General features: G+C 35.2%; 1 protein-coding gene across 50 annotated transcripts in view; it reads left to right on the top strand.

Moving 5' to 3' along the window:
• TRDN (triadin) overlaps positions 1 to 20,722 on the top strand; it is a 415,209-nt gene that overhangs the window by 253,957 nt on the left and 140,530 nt on the right. For all 50 annotated transcript variants that reach the window (XM_078370051.1, XM_078370045.1, XM_078370044.1 and 47 more), the window contains 4 exons: positions 2,206 to 2,238; positions 2,358 to 2,384; positions 4,432 to 4,458; positions 14,807 to 14,854. In XM_078370051.1, the coding sequence (XP_078226177.1) occupies positions 2,206 to 2,238; positions 2,358 to 2,384; positions 4,432 to 4,458; positions 14,807 to 14,854 (135 nt within the window). The remainder of the gene's footprint in view (positions 1 to 2,205; positions 2,239 to 2,357; positions 2,385 to 4,431; positions 4,459 to 14,806; positions 14,855 to 20,722) is intronic.

The raw sequence follows: 20,722 nt of genomic DNA, 5'->3' as shown, positions 1-20,722 counted from the left end.
TTGGATTATAGGTTTTGGGGTACATGAGCAGAGCATGCAAGACAGTTGCGTAGGTACACACATGGCAGTGTGCTTTGCTTTTCTTCTCCCCTTCACCCACATTTGGCATTTCTCCCCAGGCTATCCCTCCCCACCTCCCCCTCCCACTGGCCCTCCGCTTTTCCCCCCAATAGACCCCAGTGTTTAGTACTCCCCTTTCTGTGTCCATGTGTTCTCATTTTTCATCACCCACCTATGAGTGAGAATATGCGGTGTTTCATTTTCTGTTCTTGTGTCAGTTTGCTGAGGATGATGTTCTCCAGATTCATCCATGTCAGATATTTTTAATCATGGCAAGGGAAACAGGATGAAGAGCACAAGAGATCGTCCTGTACATTTTGTAAATTTGTGTGATCTGTATTTTTTTCAAAATAAAAAATAAAAGGATGAGACCTCAAAAATCAACCATAAGCATGATTTTGTGGTCCTTATAGAATTAAAGGGTAAATTAATGTGTATTTATTAAGGTAATTCAATGATTACATCTTGAACTAGCCTATACAATGAACATATTAGCACAGGTAATTTTCAGCTTGTATTATGGCTTTCTGATAAGATTGAAGGGACTTTAACTTTTAATCTTATGTATAGCTGGTATTCGATTTTGATGCATACCTGAATATGCTTCCAGTACTGATTTGACTGTGATCACTGATTATTTGTGACTCTCATCATAAATTTAATAGAAATGTTTTATAATTAGAGCTTCAGTTAAGCAATAAATTAAACAATGCATTCAATTGCTCTTCATTTACCAGACAACATTTGATAATGTTCTTACTTTGTTTAGCTAAATTGTTGTAGCTTCTTCCTTTTGACCTGCAATACTTGGTCAAGCCATTTGTTTTATTTTTTTATTTTACTGCTTAAATGCTATCTTAAAAGAGGATAAGTTACACATTATGCCATACTTAAATGACCACAAGTCTGACAAACAAAATTGTATACTTGAGAAATTTATGTGATGACCATAGAAGATTCTATGACACTCTCTGTTTTTAAAATATAGTTTGTAGAATTCTTTCAGCATGAACATGTTCTGGTCTTCAAAATCTATTCATTAAATAAAACTTTAAGAATCTTTCCATTATTTTTCTTTAAAATATTAGATAAAAATGTGTGTATGTTAAAGTATTTTTTGAAAATCTTCTTTTAAATTAATTTGACAAGCTTGTAAAGGCAAAATAAGAATAGAAATGCAGATGATAGCACTTCATATAAAATTAGTGCTTGCAATTCTTATAAAATTAGTACTTACTATAATGTAAATGTCAGCTTATTCTTGAGAACAAGATAATGCTTTGTCTCATAAAATATTGACAAAAGTAGATTCCTAAAAGGACACACTATATAAAGAGGACTCCAAAAGGAGCATTTGTCCTAAAAGCAAGGCAAATGTTTCACCGTGAAACTTCTTTTTCTATTTTAGTGTCTTAAATGTGACTCACAAAGCCTTCATCTTAGCTTAACAGCTATCTCTTCAGTGTAAGAAGATTCTTAGAAAAGGTAGTCCACATGAAATGCGTTATCTTCATCTTTCTGAGAATTTTTTAAAAATAACTGCAATAAGGTAGGGTTCTGGGGCTCATGCCTGTAATCCCAGCACATTGAGAGGCTGAGGTGGGTGGATTTCTTGAGCCCAGAAGTTTGAGACCAACCTGGGAAACATGGTGAAACTTTGTCTACACACATACACACTACAAATTTGGCTAGACATGGTGGTGCGTGTCTGTAGTCCTAGCTACTTGGGAGGTTGAGGTTGGAGGATTAATTAAGCCCAGGAAGTAGAGACTGCAGTGAACTAGAATTGTACCACTGCACTACAACCTGGGCAACAGAACAAGAACCTGTCTCAAAAAACTAAACAATTTTTTTTAAAGTTGTAATAATTATCTTTTATACTTACTATTTCGACTCAAATTTATTATCTGTAAAAAATTTGAATTCCTCTAATATTCAGAATATTTTGATGCTGCCCCATGAAGAACCTCACAAGATAAATGGAAGGAAGAATTATTTTAAGCAGACATCTTAGTCTTTCTGTGGAAGCTACTATTAGTTGCTGCAATCTGGCATCAGCGCATGCATGTTTCTCTATGTTAAAACAATTACGTTCGAATTCATAAAATTTGGAATAATAATAATAACAGTAATAATATGTTTCAGAACAGGAAAAGAAAGATAAACATGTGGAACCAGGTACCTGTTTTTAAATTCATCTATCCTCACAATTTCATAATATTATTTGATTTGCAATTGAATACTAAATTGCAATTGAATTACATAGAATGTTGATGTTCTTTCTTTTTTTGATACAGCAAAGTCACCAAAGAAGGAACACTCAGGTGAGTAAGACTGCTGTTGCTGAACTTCAAATACTGATGTCCAGGGTTTATTAATGCTGTAGCCTCAGACAGGTGGTAAGGCAGTACCAGTAAAGGGCAGGGAACGCTTCCATCTCACAGTGTTTTTTCCAAGTTCTTGACGCGGACATAACAATGCAGTTTTAGAAATTGAAAGCCAAATGTTACACCCATGCTCCTCAATGTGTGTTCTGTGAACCAGTAGCATCAGGATTACCCAAGAGGTTATTAGAAATGCAGAATTTCTGGCCCCACTCAAGACCTACAGAATCAGAGTCTGCACCTTCACAAGATCCTCAGTGAATTCATCTGTGTAGTGTTTGCGAAGTACTGTTTTACAGTTTAGTGTAAAAGCAAAAGAAAACAAGAACAAAACACTTTCTTTAAATGCATTATACAGTGCTTTGTTTTTAAATTGTGGAATAATTACTTCCAGCAATATTCTCTCCCTTTTCATAATCCATAATCTTACTTAATAATATTTTCTGTGTGCTCAAGGGAGTTGCAGTGAGAGTAAAAGTAGATTTTTGCTCTAAATATATTTACCTTCTGATGAGAAAAAACTGACTTGAGAGTCAACCAACCAGACAAATGAACCTATCAACAAAAACTAAAAGTGCAGTTGGTATGGGTATCAAATTATTGTCTTGAAGTTTTCTATTTAACCTGACCAATTAGTCATTTCAAATGATAATTTACAAAATCATTTGTATTTACCTCATTTAAAAATATCACCTCTTGATTTTGCCTGATTAAATCCTACTGAAAGAGCTTCACTGAATTATTAAGTGCTGTGTGTGCATGTGTATATCAATGGTCATAACCTCATGTAATACCCATCAGTCATTCTTCCAATTTTATTTTATTTAAATGGAAATGTCACCTACTCAATCTTATTTAAATAACCATGCAAAGATGCTCAATTTTAGTCTCACCCTGCCACAAACCATGGCAAACTACAGGTTTGAGTCCACATTTACTATTCATTTTTCAAGATTATAAAATATACTGAGACAACCCAGATCTGTTTTAAGTGTTTGTTCAATTACCTCCCAGAGCATCATTTTCTTACTTTTATAATATTTCATGTGATATTAAAATCATATTATCTTTTCCTTTTTTCTACCTTAAATAGTCAGAAATTAGAAGAAGCAGACTGTTTTTTCTCTTTATTTCCAGAGCACCTATTGTAATGCCAGGACACCGTGGGCACTTAGTAATAGCTTATTGGGTGAAGGAAGAAACACCAAATAGAATAATTACATTTTTATATATCTAAAAACTGAAGACTTTAAAATAATTTACAAGATGCAATAATTTCACATTTCAACATTCCACATTTTCACAATATTTGACCTTTGGAAAAAATGTTTTGTCTACTTTACAGAAAACACTCTATTGGTTCAGAGTTGCATTTCCTCAAGCATAACACATCTTCTCCCTTATACATGTAAGAAGAAACCTAAGCTAGAGAATGCATTATAGAAAGATGAAGACACCTACAGAATGACTATTAGTATAGCCAGTTTTAAAAGTTCTAATAGTAAAATATTACTGTCTAATATTGAACCTGACAAAATATAGTAAATGGCTTGAATTCGTTATCTATTTATTTCAGTGTGTGATTACAATGCAGCAACCTAGCAGTAATTAGCTGTAGTTCACAAATTAAAACCACTGATATGAATAATTTATCAAGTAAATTCATTCTTTTCATACAATTTTATAGACATTGAGGAAAATGTGTTTGCCTGTATGTAAAAAAATCAGATCCTTGGATAATTAAAAACAGCAAGATGAATGAAATGAATGACTATGAATGAACATTCTGTGTTGGGAGAATTGTATGAATAACAATAAAATTCTATGGAACAGTATTGTATTTTCTCTTTCTCAGAACTTATTTTTATTTAGCTTCCAATATTATACACACGATCTTTAAACAATTAAAGTAGCCTTAAAATTATTTTGGAAAGAGATAAGTAGACTTGTAATTACTGTTAACCGTATTATTTTTTGTCATTAACAGTTCCAAGTGAAAAACAAGTAAAAGCAAGTATGTTGAACAAAACTTTTAAAGAAGAGCATATTTTAGCAGCTTACTCATTTGAATTTTCTAGTATAGCCTATGCTAATGCTCATTTTGAGGATGGCTTACCAGCTTCTTTGTATGATTATTTGTTGTATTGAAGTAATATGCAAAATTACTTGTCCTTGTCTTTTCTGTGAAGTCATAATTATTAAAATTCATTTATAGAGCTTTCATGTAATTTGTCCACATCGTAACTCCTTTGTGAAGTGCTTATATTTTTACTTCTCATTTTGCAGAATAAGTCAACTCTTTAGTTTCTTAAACACATCAGACTGAATTATCCTAATGATAAATAATTTGATCAAACCAGTAGGCAACCTAATTTGTCTACCTTGAATATTCTGTCTCTAGTTAAATGTAGCCTCTCGACATTGTATTATCCATTTCTCTTGTAATGTCACAATTCCCTTTTAAGGTTTCTATTCTCAGAGTCTGAAGTGTTGTCTGATAACCATCACATGCCATGGCATTTGCAGCAACAGGAGCTTTGATAATATGCTTAGGGAAAAATGCTGAGAAATTGTTGGTATTTCTTAATTTGATGAAACATCTGACTGATTGTCATTAATAAAAGTTATTTTAAGCATAATGGAAAGTATTTTCTTTCAGGAAGAAATACATAAGCTTCATATATAAGATTTAGGTCTCTCCTCAGTTCCATGCATGACATCAATGTGCTTATATATTTTTAAGGTATTAATGGTAAATACTTATTGGTGATGTTACTAATACATAAAAATGCGTATTTTATTTAGTGATGAGTTTTTGAGACAGATTATATCAGTGGATAAATAGATAATAATTGGAAGATATATTGAGTAGCTTGGTAGGAATGTCTTTTTTTAAAAAAATTACAGTTGGAAGTATATACATAAAGTCCCCTCAAATTTACTCACATTGAGAACTTCACAAGAGTTTTAATATGAATCTAAAATTACATTTATATTTCCATGAAAAATTTTAGTTGAATGTAAAGCTGATTGAAACTCTATATTATGGAGTCTTTATTATGCTGATACTTCGTCTGTAGAAATGCATAATCAAGAAAATATATAAAACAAATCTGATAATTTTGCAGCACTGGAAGGGAGTTTTAGATTGAAGATTGCTCTGAACATGAATATTTTCTTCCTAGAAAAATGTGACATATAGATAAAAATATTCATTTGCAATTTTAAAAAGTCTGTAAGTTCTGCTATCTATGAAACACACTATTCAATCAGATTTTGAAGAGATCAGCATATTTTGCAGGAAATTAGCACATTAGGTTGCCAAATCATTTTAAACCCAATATAAGTTTCAAAAGAGTTAATATTCTACTCCCTATAAGGTTGAGAGATTTGCACTTGACATGGACATTATGACATGGACATTATCTTTCAACACAAAAATTAATTAGACATAATACACAAACAGCTTAAATTATCTGATAACAAGATGACCAGCCAATTCCCTAGCTAAAAATGTATTTTGGTATTGAAATTATACAGCAGAAGAATTTTTACTCAGCTGCTATATACAGCAGGCTACTTATAAAGTTAATGCCTAAAGTGAAAATTACATATTGTTATAGATACTCTTGAAAAGCCTTTAAATCATCCATATAGTATGGTACACATAGTTTTCTTTACATGACCTGCACATTTGGGATATGATTTTATAGTATGTTAAATTGCAAGAACAAATGAGAATGATAAAGATAGATGAATTAGCATAAAGTATGTATTGATGTGATGCAATTACATAGTATTGAATTTAAAGGGATAGATGAGATTGACAGGGGCAAAACCAGGCTAAGGAAAAAGTAAAAGGGGATTTGTCATTAACACTGGATTAAAGAGCATAACTGGAAGGTGCATTGAGTTTTTGGCATGGGATTTTTAACTCTAGGTTCTGAGGAAACACGTGAAAATAGGAAAAATACTGGAGGACTTGGACAAGCTTGGGAAGTACATCAAATTCAGAATAATGGATGTATTAGTCCGTTTTGATGCTACTGATAAAGACATACCCTAGACTGGGCAATTTACAAAAGAAAGAGGTTTAATGACTTTACAGACCCACATGGCTGGGGAGGCCTCACAATCATAGTGGAAGGCAAGAAGGAGCAAGTCCTGTCTTACATGGTTAGTGGCAAGCAAAGAGAGAGCTTGTGTGGGGAAAATCCTGTTTTTAAAACCATTAGATCTTGTGAGACTTATTCACTATCATGAGAACAGCATGGGAAAGACTTGCCCCCATGATTTAATTACCTCCCACCAGGTCCCTCCCACAACATGTTCAAATTCAAAATGAGATTTGGGTGCCACCATAGCCAAATCATATCATAGTGTCTCATAGTAACATGAGCTTCAAAAAATGAAAACCTTTCAGATTACTGGTGCAATGCTAAGGAAGAGCCCTTCATGCTTCCCCATTGAAAGTTATGTGTCAGGGTGTGGTGTGGATGAAGAAACAGTACCTTGGACTAGGTAGGGAAGCCAAACCTAGACTGACAATTTCTGCAAGTCAGCAAAGACTCATCGTGTAAGCAGAAATATCTCAACACATCCAACTCCCCTCCTTGCATTCCCTTCATGTGCCTCTCCACACGTGGAATAGCAACACAGAGGTTAACAACATAATTAGTCATTTCTAAGGAGGAAGAGGATCCAACAAATAGATGTTTAGATTTTAGAGCACTTCCTGCCTTTAACACTATATATATGGTGAATCTTCAAGAACGAATGCAGGAGACATTGTTTACCAAATATAGGTGAACACATCACTCCTTTCTTTTTCATTGACCTCATCAAGGATCAATTTTTCAGGATGTTGGGTAGCATTGTCCCAGGTCACTTTAATCCACCCCAAGAACCTTGGGACTGGGATCATGTTATTCAACATGCGTGACAGGCCAGCCAGTGGTGAGTTTGATTTTTGAGTAAAATAACCACCAAAGAACAGGATAAGTCCAAAGTATAGTCAATTTTAACTTTGATCTAATAATCAGGCATTTTTCACCCCTTGATTTTAGCACTGCACAGATTCAGTGGTATGTTTAGCCACTAAGCCTGTGTTTATCTCCTTAACCACACTTCAGTGTCTAAATGTGTGGGTCAGATATCTATCATCTAATCTACTAATATATGTCAGGATGATTTAGGAGACACCTATATGCAAACTTTAAAAGTAAAGATTCCTCAAGGACCTAGAAATAGAAATTTCATTTGACCCAGCAAGCCCATTACTGAGTATATATCCAAAGGATTATAAATCGCTCTATTATAAAGTCACATGCACAGGTACATTCATTGCGGCACTGTTTATAATAGCAAAGACTTGGAACCAACCCAAATGCCCATCAATGATAGACTGGACAAGGAAAATGTGGCACATATACACTATGGAATACTATGCAGTCATAAAAAATGATGAGTTTGTGTCCTTTGTGGGGATATGGATGAATCTGGAAACCATCGTTCTCAGTAAACTGACACAAGAATAGGGAAACAAACATCACATGTTCTCACTCACAGGCAGGTGTCGGACAATGAGAACACATGGAAACAGGGAGGAGAGCATCACACACTGGGGTCTGTTGGCAGGGAATAGGGGAGGGACAGAGGTGGGTAAGGAGGTTGGGGAGGGAAAACATGGGGAGAAATGCCAGATATAGGTGATCAGGGGGATGGAGGCAGCAAACCACATTGACATGTACGTACCTATGCAACAATCCTGCATGTTTTGCACATGCACCCCAGAACCTAAAGTGTAATTAAATAAATTAATAGGTGTATATAAACAAACAAACAAAAAAGAATTCAACAGGTAAGGCTGTTATCTGATTGACATGGGTCGGACTCTCAACTCTGACACTTATTGAGTGTTTAATCTTCCAAATCTCTGTTTCTTCATCCATAAAATAACAATAAGAGGAGTGCTTGTATTATTAAGGTTATTCTGTGGAATAAGTGAGATAATACATGTAATGTACTTAACTTCTGGCTCATTAAAAATTCTCAGTCAATGTTAACCATACTTTTTTGTTTGCTATTATGATAGTTGTTATTGTATGTTATTTTATTTAAAATTTCCATGATTTATTTATTTAAAAATGCTTCAAAGTCAGATGTGAACTACATAGATTTTCAGCTTTAAGGATACCCAAAATGTGACATGCTGAATATAATTGGTAAGCAATATGTTAATGAAATAAAATATTCCATTCTAATGTTATATATATATATAAAAGTAAAGTCCCATCGAATTTACTCAGTTATATATGTTAGAAGAATATTTGGAGACAACTGACCTTAACAAAATTGCATGGTTTTTTGGACTCAGTTTAAGTAGTCTAGCATGGAGGTGGTAAAAGTCTGTGGGAAGATCTATGGGCCTGAACCTGCATGCTTGATATAAAATGTGTTGTCTCTAGATTATACACTGCATGCCAAATAATCTTGGTTGATCTACTATCTTAGTCAGTTATAACAGTCTTGGTTTACTATATTTTCCCAGAATAATTATTACTAGCATCTCTTTTCACTTGCTCAGTTTTGTTTAATAAGTTATATAATTACTAATAGTATCACAGCTGGTGCTGTCAGAATATATTCAAAACAGTACTCATACAGCACTAGAGTGATGATTTTAAGAGGTTTAAGTACCAGGAAACGTAAGACTTGAGAGACTTGGGATGCCTTAGATGATAGGGTAAGGCATGCTTCTTGTTTAAGACTATGTGTAAAGCTGAGGTTGGTGTTCTGAGTGCCAGACCCAAGTTGAAAAACGTCATAGTTCAGAGTTCAAGAATGTTCACTGAAGTTGACTCTAAGAGATCCAAGCTAGACAGATGAATACTGACAAAAGTAAAATCTAAGTTCAATTAAGATATAAAGAAGTAGGGGAGAAAGGGACAGGATTTCAAATAGGAAACCAGAAATAAATTTTAGTATTATGAAAGTGAAATAATGAACACAGCAACATGGCACTATAAAGCATGGCTACTGAGACCAGGACTATGTGTCCTAAGTGTTAATAATAGAGCAGTCCCTGGATAGTGTATTATAAATGGTAGAATGGTATTGGTGTAGATATAAACAAAGTTTCCAATAGGACAGAAAAAAAAATCCTAAAATACATTGCACTTGAACAAAAATCTAACATAAAAAATAGCAGCCATTTCGGAGAGTTAGAGAATGAATAGATTATTTTAAATGTTGTGATATATCTAGTATTCAATACAAAACATAATTTATTCTTGTTTCATACAATTCTAAAATATCGATTCAAAATGGTTCAAGAACGTAAATAATAAAGGCAAAACCTGGCATTTTAGTTTTTCTTAGCCACAGAAAAACATGTAGTTTCTTGAAATGTGGAAAGATTTGAAAACTAGATGTTCCAAATTCTTGTCGTAAATTTAAAAGCTGACATGTTTTATTGTATTAAAATTAGAAACTTCAATTTATTAATAAATTCCATTAAAAAATAATAGACAAGCCAATAACTTGTAAAAGAGATTTTAAACATATTTAAATAGCAAGGATTAATAGCAAATAATAGATGAACAACCCTAAAAAATTTTTTTTTAAATGACAAAGACCTTGATAGACAATGGGCAGGAAAAAATGAGCCCTGGATATAAGAAAGCATTAAAAAAAAGAAAAATGCAAATGTTCCATAAACATATCAAAAGATGTTCAACCTCTAAGTCATAAACGAATTGTACTTAAAAGTGAGACTAATTTTACAAAGACAGGGAATAGGCTCGTTCTGGTGATGGCAGTGATATGGAGCAAAAGAAACTCGTACATACACTGCTGACGTGAATGTAGAATTTGGGGAGAAAAATGTGTCATTTATCTAGGGTACATGCCTAGCAATTTTACTTCTATGAAAATTATTGCACATGTGCACAAGGAGACACATGTACAGGAATGTTGATGGCAGAATTATTTAGAAAACACAAAACTGGATGTGACCTTGCCCACTGGCAGGAGAATAAAACTATAGTTCGTAGAATATACATTGGAACGAACACTAGACAGCAGTTAAGTTAATCAACTACAGCTACTCATATCAACATAGTTATATCTCAGAAAATAACACCATTTAAATTATACAGTTCAATTTATATAATGTTATTTCACTAAATATTATAAGTTAATGTAATTTATATAAAATCATCTTACCTTTATTTTGAGACAAATACATGTAATAAAAAGTCATAGAGAAAAATAAGGAAATAATTATTACAAAATATAGGCCAATTGTAACTTTGAGATAGAGAGAGAGGCATGCAGTACTAGTAGGACAAGTTAAGAAGTTTCAAAAGCCTTGGTGATATTCTGTTTCTTAGGTTTGCAGGAGGTTACAAAGGTGAACATTCTTTATTGCTATTCATTAGAATGTGAACAAATGTTATGTGCCTTCAATTTATGTGATATCTTTCACAATAAAACGGGTTTAAAAAATAGAGAGTGAGAGGATAGATGTGGTGACAGTGAGTGCAGCAGCTCTCTAGGGGCTACATGGAATGCAAAGAGATGAGGCAGCTGAAAATGTCATATGGAATTGAAGGATGTGGTTGTCTGTGGTTCTAAAGAGCGACATGCTTCTGAGATATTGTGAAAGCATCATTGAACGAGAAAACTGATGAGGTAGCAGACAGAAGCAATACTGGCAAGAACAAAGGCCCTGACTGGGCAAAAGGAGATGGAATCTAGAAAAAAAAAAATGGAAGGATTGGTACCAAATACAGGTGGGAACTGATAACCTTTTAGAACTGGAAAGAAAAATGTAGGCATATGTACTGCCGAGGTGGTAGAAAAGTGAGGTAGGCTAGTCTGCCTCTTTCTTCTCTATGAATTTCTCAACAGCAGCTTACTTCTATGTTGTAGGATGTTTAAGGAGGGAAAAGAATATTTGAAACACTTGTTAAGAGTATGAGAGATCAACTTTATTGGGTCTGTGGTAGAGTGCTGGCCAGTGCTGAGTTATCTCATAAATGCGATTTGAAGTGAGGTCTGCTGCAGGGTGAGGGTCTTCCTTCAGCTTGCTCAGGTGGTAGGCATAAAGTATTTGGCGTTCTGGAAGACATGGTGGGTTGATTTGTGCCTCCCACCAAAAGATATGCCAAAGTCCTAGCCTGACAGCTGTGAATGTGACCTGATTTTGATATAGGGTCTTCATAGATGTAATCAGGTTAAGATGAGGCCATACTGGATTAGATGGGCCCTCAATCTGATGACTGGTATCCTTAAAAGAAGAGGAAATTTGGGACACACAGGCACATATAGAAGACTGCCTCATGAACATAAAACCAGAAACTGTAGCGATGCAGCTTCAAGCCAAGGAATGCCAAGGGTTCCTGGCAATTAGCAGACTCTGGGAGGAGGCAAGGAAGGATTCTTCCCAAGTTCCTTTAGAAGGAGCTCTCCAGGGTCCTGCCAACACCTTAATTTTGGACTTCTTGCCTCTGGAACTTTGGAAAAATAGATTTCTTTTGTTTTTATCTACCCAACAGTTTTAAAGCAGTCCTAGAAAATTAATACAGCAGATTGCCATAACAACAGAAAACGCATGAGCCATTCAACTATGGCTCATTTATGCATAAGCTTGGTAAGAAGTAAAGTGAGGGTACGAGGAAAATCTTAAAAAATGAGAAAGTGGCAAGATCAAAAGATTGGAAGTATTAATGGAGTCAGATACTGTTTAACAGGCATTCTTGTGTAACTGAGCTCTAAAGAGACAAAATGATGCCAAAGAATAGAATTTTTCAAATCAATGTTGTGGCAGTAAAGGAAAATTCTGAGGGTAGTAATATAGTTGGGAATTACCAGAGAAGTTGGGTTTCTAGTTTTCTGAATTGAGGAGGCCAAGGAGGTCAGAGATCATGTAGTTGTATAAATTATGTATATTAGTGACTCCCAACCCTGGCAAAATGTTATTGTGGAAATCAAAAATATATCAATACTCTAGGCTCCCCCCAGACTCATTAAGTTAGAATCTCAAAGTTCTGTTGCTCACCCCAGATATCTGAATATCATAGACTTAGAAACAATCCCCAGCTTATTCTAAGGTGCAGACGGGGTTAATAATGGTTCTTAATATTCATAGTAGTAGAGAAGATGATAACTGTGTGTGAAAATGATCAATGAATGGCAGGATAGGCCACAAGACTGGTTGATGACAATAATGAAGAAGAGTGGGGACTGGTGCAACCTGATATCATGTACAAAAGAACTGAGGTTTGGAGGAAGCAAGGAGATAATCTAGGAAGAGTAATAATAAACAAAGAGGATAGAAATACAATCACTTCTAGACACCTTGGTATGTGGAGGATGGAAAAACAAACATTCTCCATTTTAGAAGACTACCTGTAGGAGGGGATACAGTGCCCTTAGTGAACTAGCATTTGGTTAAAGGAAGAAAGTAAAACGAACATTCTTAGAAGAGGCTGAAGATACAGGGGTGTGTGCTGCTGATGGACAGAGGACACAGAGGAAGGGCTTTAGAAGTAGGTCAGCTTCTAAGAGAAATACGGAGCCACATGGACTCTGTTTTCTGCTATAAGGCTGAAACTCATGTTAGTAACTGAGGTAAGTAGAGTGAGGATTCACAGTGGGATTAGTCTTCAATTATTCATAGGGGAAGTTTGGTAGTGATTTTCCAAAGTGTGGTCCAAATCAGGAACATAAGCATCTCCTGGGAACTGGTTAGAAATGCAGGTTCTCAGAACGTGCCTCCAACTTACTGAATCAGATCTTTTGCACTCAGCATCTGTTTCAGTAGCCCTCCAGGGTGAACCCTGATGCATGCTTAAGTTTAAGAACCATTGATCTAAAGTCTTTACCTGAAAGGTATAAAACAGCCAGGGAGGGTCTGTTCAATCTTGAAGCAGAGGGTCTTGAGATAACTCAAAGAAGAGGTTATTTATGCCACTTCTTGCCTGAGTTTAAATCGTGACTCTTGGGGCATTTATCATTGTGGAATTAAAACCTGAAAGTGATGTGAAGATCTCCTTTTGATGTCTGATGTCTCTCAAAAGCCAGGGTTTTGTGGCATAGGGATGATGAGGGGTGTAAAGGCTGGCCTTGTTTGGTTTGGTTGTTCCCAGAGCATCAGTGCTGAACATACATAGGTGAAGGGGGTTATACATATAAACACCAATAAGAATAAAAATAAGAATATATATGACCAAGGGGAATAACCACAACTAATCAAAAGTTATACAATGAGTAAATAAAGCCTTGTGAAAATTCATGAGCTTATTATTATTATCATCATTTTATTTTCCTGTGGACTAGAGAAAATTTTGACTTTAACTAGCTTTGACTTGTGGTCCAGTATTGTGTCCTAGCACCAATTTTTCAGACTATGGCTTCATGGCAGCTCTCATATCTTCCACTCTAGTTATTTAGAGAAACCAAAAGGCCACTTTTGGTCTTTTTATTCTTTCTCTCTCGTGAAGAAATATTCAAATGAAATTTTCTATAATATTATGGCTAATCTTTTATAATGTAAAATTAATTCAATGAGGTCAAATATTGTTTGCCTGCATTCAGTATTAAGGGTTAAACAACTTTTAACAGCCTCAATCATGATTAAAAGCTAAACAAACAAATAAGCCCTTTTAAATGCTCCTCCCTATAATTCATATACACACTTAAAATTTGTAGACTATGGCCAGACATGGTGGTTCAAGCTTTTAAACCCAGCACTTTGGGAGGCCGAGGTGGGCGGATCACCTGAGGTTAGAAGTTCGAGACCAGCCTAGCCAACATGGCAAAACCCCGTCTCTACTAAAAATACAAAAATTAGCCAGCCATGGTGGCAGACCCTTGTAATCTCAGCTACTCAGGAGTCTGGGGCAGGAGAATTGCTTGAACGTAAGAGGCAGAGGTTGCAATGAGCTAAGATTGTGTCACTGAACTCCAACCTTGGCAATAAGAGTGAATCTCTGCCTCCAAAAAAGAAAAAAAGTTATAGATTAATAAATTAGTATCCCACTGTATTGAATGTGGCCTTAATTTTAAGAACCATTGATCTAAAGTCTATAGAATAGGTCACCTTCCTTTATGGTCACTACCTACATTTTTAAGATAATACAGTTTTACCTTGGAAGATAATTGTTTTTATTTAAGGAAGTTTATTAATTTTAAAAAAACATATAAGCACTTTGTATTTTGGCTTTCTCTGCAGCTTGCTTTGCTCTCATGTGCCACATACATTTTATCTTTTGTTTAGTTTTATGCTCAATAGTATAAGATATGAGTTTGGCATCACTAATATCCACTTCTCATTCTTTTAATATCTGAATTTGCAGAAACTGAACGAGCCAAAGAGGAGGTTGGTGCTGTTTCAAGTAAAAAAGGTAAATGCAGATTAAAGATAAAGATGTCATGACTATAACTTATTTCTGCTAATGTTTCTAACTTAATATATTGTTTTGTGCTTATAGAAGCACTCTAGTTATTGACTTTACTAGTTTATTGATATATAAACAAACCAATTTTGCACAAGATTTTATATTTAGTATTCTAAAGCCAATAGTTTTATTCCTTTAGGACCATACAGTGAAGCTGGTTATGCTAGTCAAGTTGCAAGTTAATTTTGAAAAATTATAGAAATGTAACTGTTCAAACTCCATAGGATACTCATCATCTGGTGAGCGTTCAAATGCAATATAATGCCTCAGGAGATTAAGGATCAAACAAATGAAACTTTAACTGAAAGTACCCACATGAACAAGATTCACTTTGTTCAAGAATGGTATAAAATTAAGAAATGCATTATATGAAATGCTGACTTGGAGACATTTTGCTTTAAGACCTCGTGATCCACCCGTCTCGGCCTCCCAAAGTGCTGGGATTACAGGCTTGAGCCACGGCGCCCGGCCGTAATTTCTTTTTTATAATCTAATATTTGTGATGTCATTTTTCATTTGGGTGATCATGATACATCTTTCAGTGACATCATTTGTACTATAAGTTGTAGAGTCATTTATCAGAAGTTCTTATTAATGTGGTGTCACATTCTGGATTTGACATTGCTCATTGAGATTAAGCGAAATGTGGGTTAAGTTTGTTTGCTTCAAAATGAGTAGTTGTGGTAACAAGAAAAGACTCGGTCTTTATATAGAGTCAGAGAAAATCACTATCCTAGACATAGACACAGAGTTCATGGGTTAAGTAAGTGGATGTAAGGCCAAGGCACTGATTTATGTAGAAAGAACAAAAGTGGTGTCAAGTTAAGAAATTAGGAAAGGCTAAAAACAATAAGATGTCCAAACAGCAGAAGATAAGTTTCTTTTAGAATTATATTTTATTTTTATTTTTTCATTTTCTTTTTTAATTTTTTGAGACGGAGTCTCGCTCTGTCGCCAGGCTGGAGTGCAGTAGTACGATCTCAGCTCACTGCAACTTCCGCCTCCCGGATTCAAGCGATTCTCCTGCCTCAGCCTCCCGAGTAGCTAGGATTACAGGCGCCCAACATCATGCCCAGCTAATTTTGCATTTTTAGTAGAGACGGGTTTTGCCATGTTGGCCATTATGGTCTCCATCTCTTGACCTCGTGATCCGCCCGCCTCATCCTCCCAAAGTGCTGGGATTACAGGCGTGAGCCAACGCACCCACGTGGAATTAGATTTTATAGAGAGAGCCTTAATGAATCCATGTTTTGGGAAGACAATCTGGAGACACAATTAAGAAGCAAAGATTGAAATCCTGGTAGCTGATCCATGTACAGACTCTGCATCACTGGAAGCCTGCGTATTGTTAGAAGAAAACCCTTGGCCAAATTATATTTAACAGTTTAATTGAGCAAAAAAATGATTCATTAATCAGGCAGCTTCCTTAGCCAGAGTAGGCTCAGAGAAACTTCAGCACAGTCCCTTGGTGGAAGGATTTATGGACAGAACAAGGAACATGACACACAGAAAAAGAAAGTGAGATACAGCAACAGCTAGATTAGTTATAGCTTGACATTTGCCTTATTTGGACACAGTTTGAACAGTTGGCCTTCTTTGGTTGGCCAAAACTTGATTAGCACAAAAGTAGATTCACTCCTCCATTTGGATTCACTATGTACAGGGAATCCTCTAAGCCAAATTCAAAATATGTAAGGAAGCAACTTTAGGCCAAACTTAATTGAACAGTATTTAGGGTAGAAATACAACCTCACCATAGTATGGGGTTCAATCAGGACAAATTGGAGCTAGCAGAGAGACAGAATTGAAATTGAACCATCAATTAGTGAACTCACTGGAGTTCTCAACCAAGAATGGCATTGAGTTTATAGAGTATGGTGAAATATTTTGATTGGGGTTAAGTAGACTTGCTTGTCAGGCTTAGAGAGAAGTGAAAGGAAATAAATTATCTATTTATTCACATAAATTATTGACACCAAAAACTTTGCTTTTAGTTGATCACAGACCTCATACTCTAATTTGCAATTTAAATGTAATTCTACATAGTGAGTTTGTTTGCAATTACAGCACGAGCAGAAATAAGTGTTCTTTTCAAAGTGACTATAACTGTTTTGAAACTCATGAAGGGTTTTACTAACTTGACAAATTACAAACAAAAATCAAAAGAGACTTTTCTTTATTAAGTAACTCATTCATCTTCTACCTCTCACTGACAATCAGCTGGGCATGAAAATATATATTGCTTTAATCATGTATTTACCACCCAGTCCCCAAATTCTGCAATACTCAGCATACTTTACAAGTTGTCCACCCTTTCACAAGTAAGTAGAATAAGAAAGCATTTTTTTTTGTTTTTAAGACATTATGAAATTGTTCTAAATTGAGGCTTAAACTATGAACTGTGTACAATGTTAACTAAAAATTACTATATTTGTGCTCAAGCCTGTAATCCCAGCACTTTGGGAGGCCAAGGCGGGTGGATCACGAGGTCGAGAGATCGAGACCAACCTGGTCAACATGGTGAAACCCCGTCTCTACTAAAATACAAAAAATTAGCTGGGCATGGTGGCGCGTGCCTGTAATCCCAGCTACTCAGGAGGCTGAGGCAGGAGAATTGCCTGAACCCAGGAGGCGGAGGTTGCGGTGAGCCGAGATCGCGCCATTGCACTCCAGCCTGGGTAACAAGAGCGAAACTCCGTCTCAAAAAAAAAAAAAAAAAAAAAAAATTACTATATTTGTAATTTTTTTAAAATTTTTGAAGATGAAGAATAATATTTTAAGGTTTTAACTGTAATTTGTCAATTTATGGGTAGCATAAATTGCCTTATGTTAAGCCCTACTTTTAAGTCATATTTTCTTTGCAGATACATAGTATTTGATCATTAGGATAATATCACATATTCATTCACCAAGGATTTCTGGATTATATATTATATGAAAAATTAAGAAAAATTTTAAATATTAAGACTTTTCTTAAGCAATACTAAAAATATGTGAATCTTTATTGAGTCAGTAAGTTGGCCTCATGTTTTACTATCAATGAAAGTTTTTTATATCACTATATTTCAAGGTTGAAAGCCATCAAGGTAAAGAGATAAATACAGATAAAGTTTTACAGAAGTTTAAAAATTAATCTTACCTGAGGAAAAGACAAGGTATACGATATGACTTTAGAGTTAAGCCCTAAATAAGAGACTAGGTTTTGCTATGTAAATGAGTTAGGAAAATATCTTGGGCACAGATTTTGGATCAAGGCAAAGTGATACAAATTTGTATTATGTATATGAGGAACAACAGGAATCTCAAGACTATGGTAGGAATTAATATAACCTGGGTTAATAATGCAATAAAAGGGCCTTATTTTAAAATTGGACTTTATTTCATGGGCAATTAGGGAGGTGATGAAAAAGTGTAAGTATATAAATAACACTAAAACATATGCTTTAGGAAAACTAATTCAAAAAGGAAAAATTTGAAATAGGCATATTAGGAAGCTTTCTCAACAATGTAGTGACAAGTATTAGGACCTGGACTAGGGCATTAGTTATGAGATTGGAAGGGAGGGAGATTATGTTAGCACTAATAAAGAGGTAGATTCAATGGAATTTCACAATTGATAAACTTTGGGAGGGAAGAAAAGAAAAATAATTTAATGATAATATCATTTTTTTAGACTGGCTTCTAGAAGAATATTAATATTCTTAATAATAAAAAAGAGAAGCAAGAGTTTGGAGAGGAAAGGCAAGCTTACTTTTAGATAAATTTAAGTCAAAGTGCTAGTAGCACATAAAAGTAGCATCACATAGGTGGTTCTAGAAGTAAAACTAGAGCTCCAGACAATGATAGGCTGGAGATGTATACATGGGTGCCCTCTGCCTGGGGTCCCTGAGCGTGTCATGATGAGATAAGGTAACATTTACATTTGCATCTGAAGGGGAAAAGAACAAGGAGAATCAAAGATAAAAGCAGACTAAAATAACCAGTAACCGCAGGAAAAAAAATCTTTCAATAGCAAGGTGGTGGTCATGGGATCTGTCAGAGAATTTTCAGGGTAGTGACACTCATAAAAGCTAAAGAGTGACAGATTGAATGAGGAAAGAGGGAGTGAAGTATATGAGCAATGACGATGAAGATAGTTGGCTGGGAATAAAAAATAGGATAGTAACTGGTGTTTTTACCTAACCTGTCTCCATCTCTCTTTTAATCTCAGAGGTAATGTTTTCCTCTTCAAGACCAGTTTCTCAATTTTTCCTTCCTAATCAGTCATCCATCTTATTTTATGGCATTTTCTCTTTTTGTTACTGGGATTGGAAATGTTTTTTCTCAGTTTCAAAATTACTTCTTTTTCATGATTTGCACCTCTCTCTCTGTCTTTCTACCATTTTATCTCCTTCCCATGCTAGCCAGCCTTCTGGAGTCCTAACACTGCCTTGCCTCTGGCCTTCCACAAAGACTAAGCTCCTTTCCCTTCCAAACCACTGAAGCTCCACCCAGTGCTGATGACATCATCATTGCTAAGCCAATAGAATCATTCCATTTTCATATTACTAGATTTCTCAGTTGCATTTGTCACTTTGTCTCTACTCCAGACTTCTCTGTTGTCAGGCTTATGACAATATAGTCTCCTGGTTCTCTCTATGTGACTGGCCTTTATTTCCGGACTTTTTTTCATCTTTTGCTTCTTGTTAGTGTTCCTCATAATTCATTATTAATTGTCTGAACTCATTCTATACTCTTTCCTTTTGAGAGATATCCACTCTCAAAGTTGAAACTCTGTCCTATATCATGAAGTTTTTCCAATCATGTGTCCCCATCTCAGAATTTTTCACTGAATTTCAGGCCTGTATATTCAACTGCCCAATAAATACCTTCAATTTCACCTTCACAAAAGCTAATGAATGCTGGGCTTAATACCTAGGTGATGGGTTGATAGGTACAGCAAACCACCATGGCGCATGCTTACCTATGTAACAAACCTGCACTTCCTGCACTTGTACTCTGGAACTTAAAATAAAAATTAACAAAAAAAAATCCACCTTCACCTTCAAACCATCTTAACCTGAACTTCTCATTTGCTTTCTCCAACTTACTGTTTCTTGAGAATATTTTCTCCTACTTGCAGCCATTACTACAATACTAAGTCATGACTTCATTGTCTCCTACCAGAACCACTGAAATAACTTCATACTGCCCTCATGTTTCTATTTTTATTTCACTAATATTCATCCCAACAGCCACAATAATTTAGCAAAACCATAAAACTGAATAAACCACTCCAAATTTAGTACTCTGTTCCCCAGTTTTCCATAAGATAAAATCCAAGCTTGTTAAAATGGCATATAGAGTCCCCCTAAGAACTGGTTCCTATATTCTTTTCCAACTTCATGTTTAGGCATTCCTTGTTTTCTATGCTACAATAATTCCCTAATGCTATGTTCATAATTCTGAGTATGTTAGAAAACTCTAGGAAGACTGGAGCAGAAAGTGATGGCCTTGTGAACAGATTGAGTAGTTAACGTCTTCTGAGAACTGGTGAGAAACCTCTTTCCTCTTTCCACCATAGTAAATATCCAGAGGCCAAATTGATGCATTTTTTTCTCTCATAGTGATTTACTCCAATGTTTCAGTCAATGACACCTCCAGTCAGTACCTGTAAAATGTGAATAGATCATGAGAAGTTCCTGTATTTCTGGCAGTATCTTTGGAAATAATAACATTCTATCTTTGGAAATAATAGTTCATCATGCTATGCCTGTGGGTTTACATCTCGGAAGTAGTATGTGTCACATGAGAGACACTTCAAACTGCACAATA

Source organism: Callithrix jacchus, chromosome 4 (assembly GCF_049354715.1).
Source record: "Callithrix jacchus isolate 240 chromosome 4, calJac240_pri, whole genome shotgun sequence".
Lineage (NCBI taxonomy): Eukaryota > Metazoa > Chordata > Mammalia > Primates > Cebidae > Callithrix > Callithrix jacchus.
Note: the sequence above shows the minus strand (reverse complement) of the source record. Positions and strands in the feature narration are given on the sequence as shown.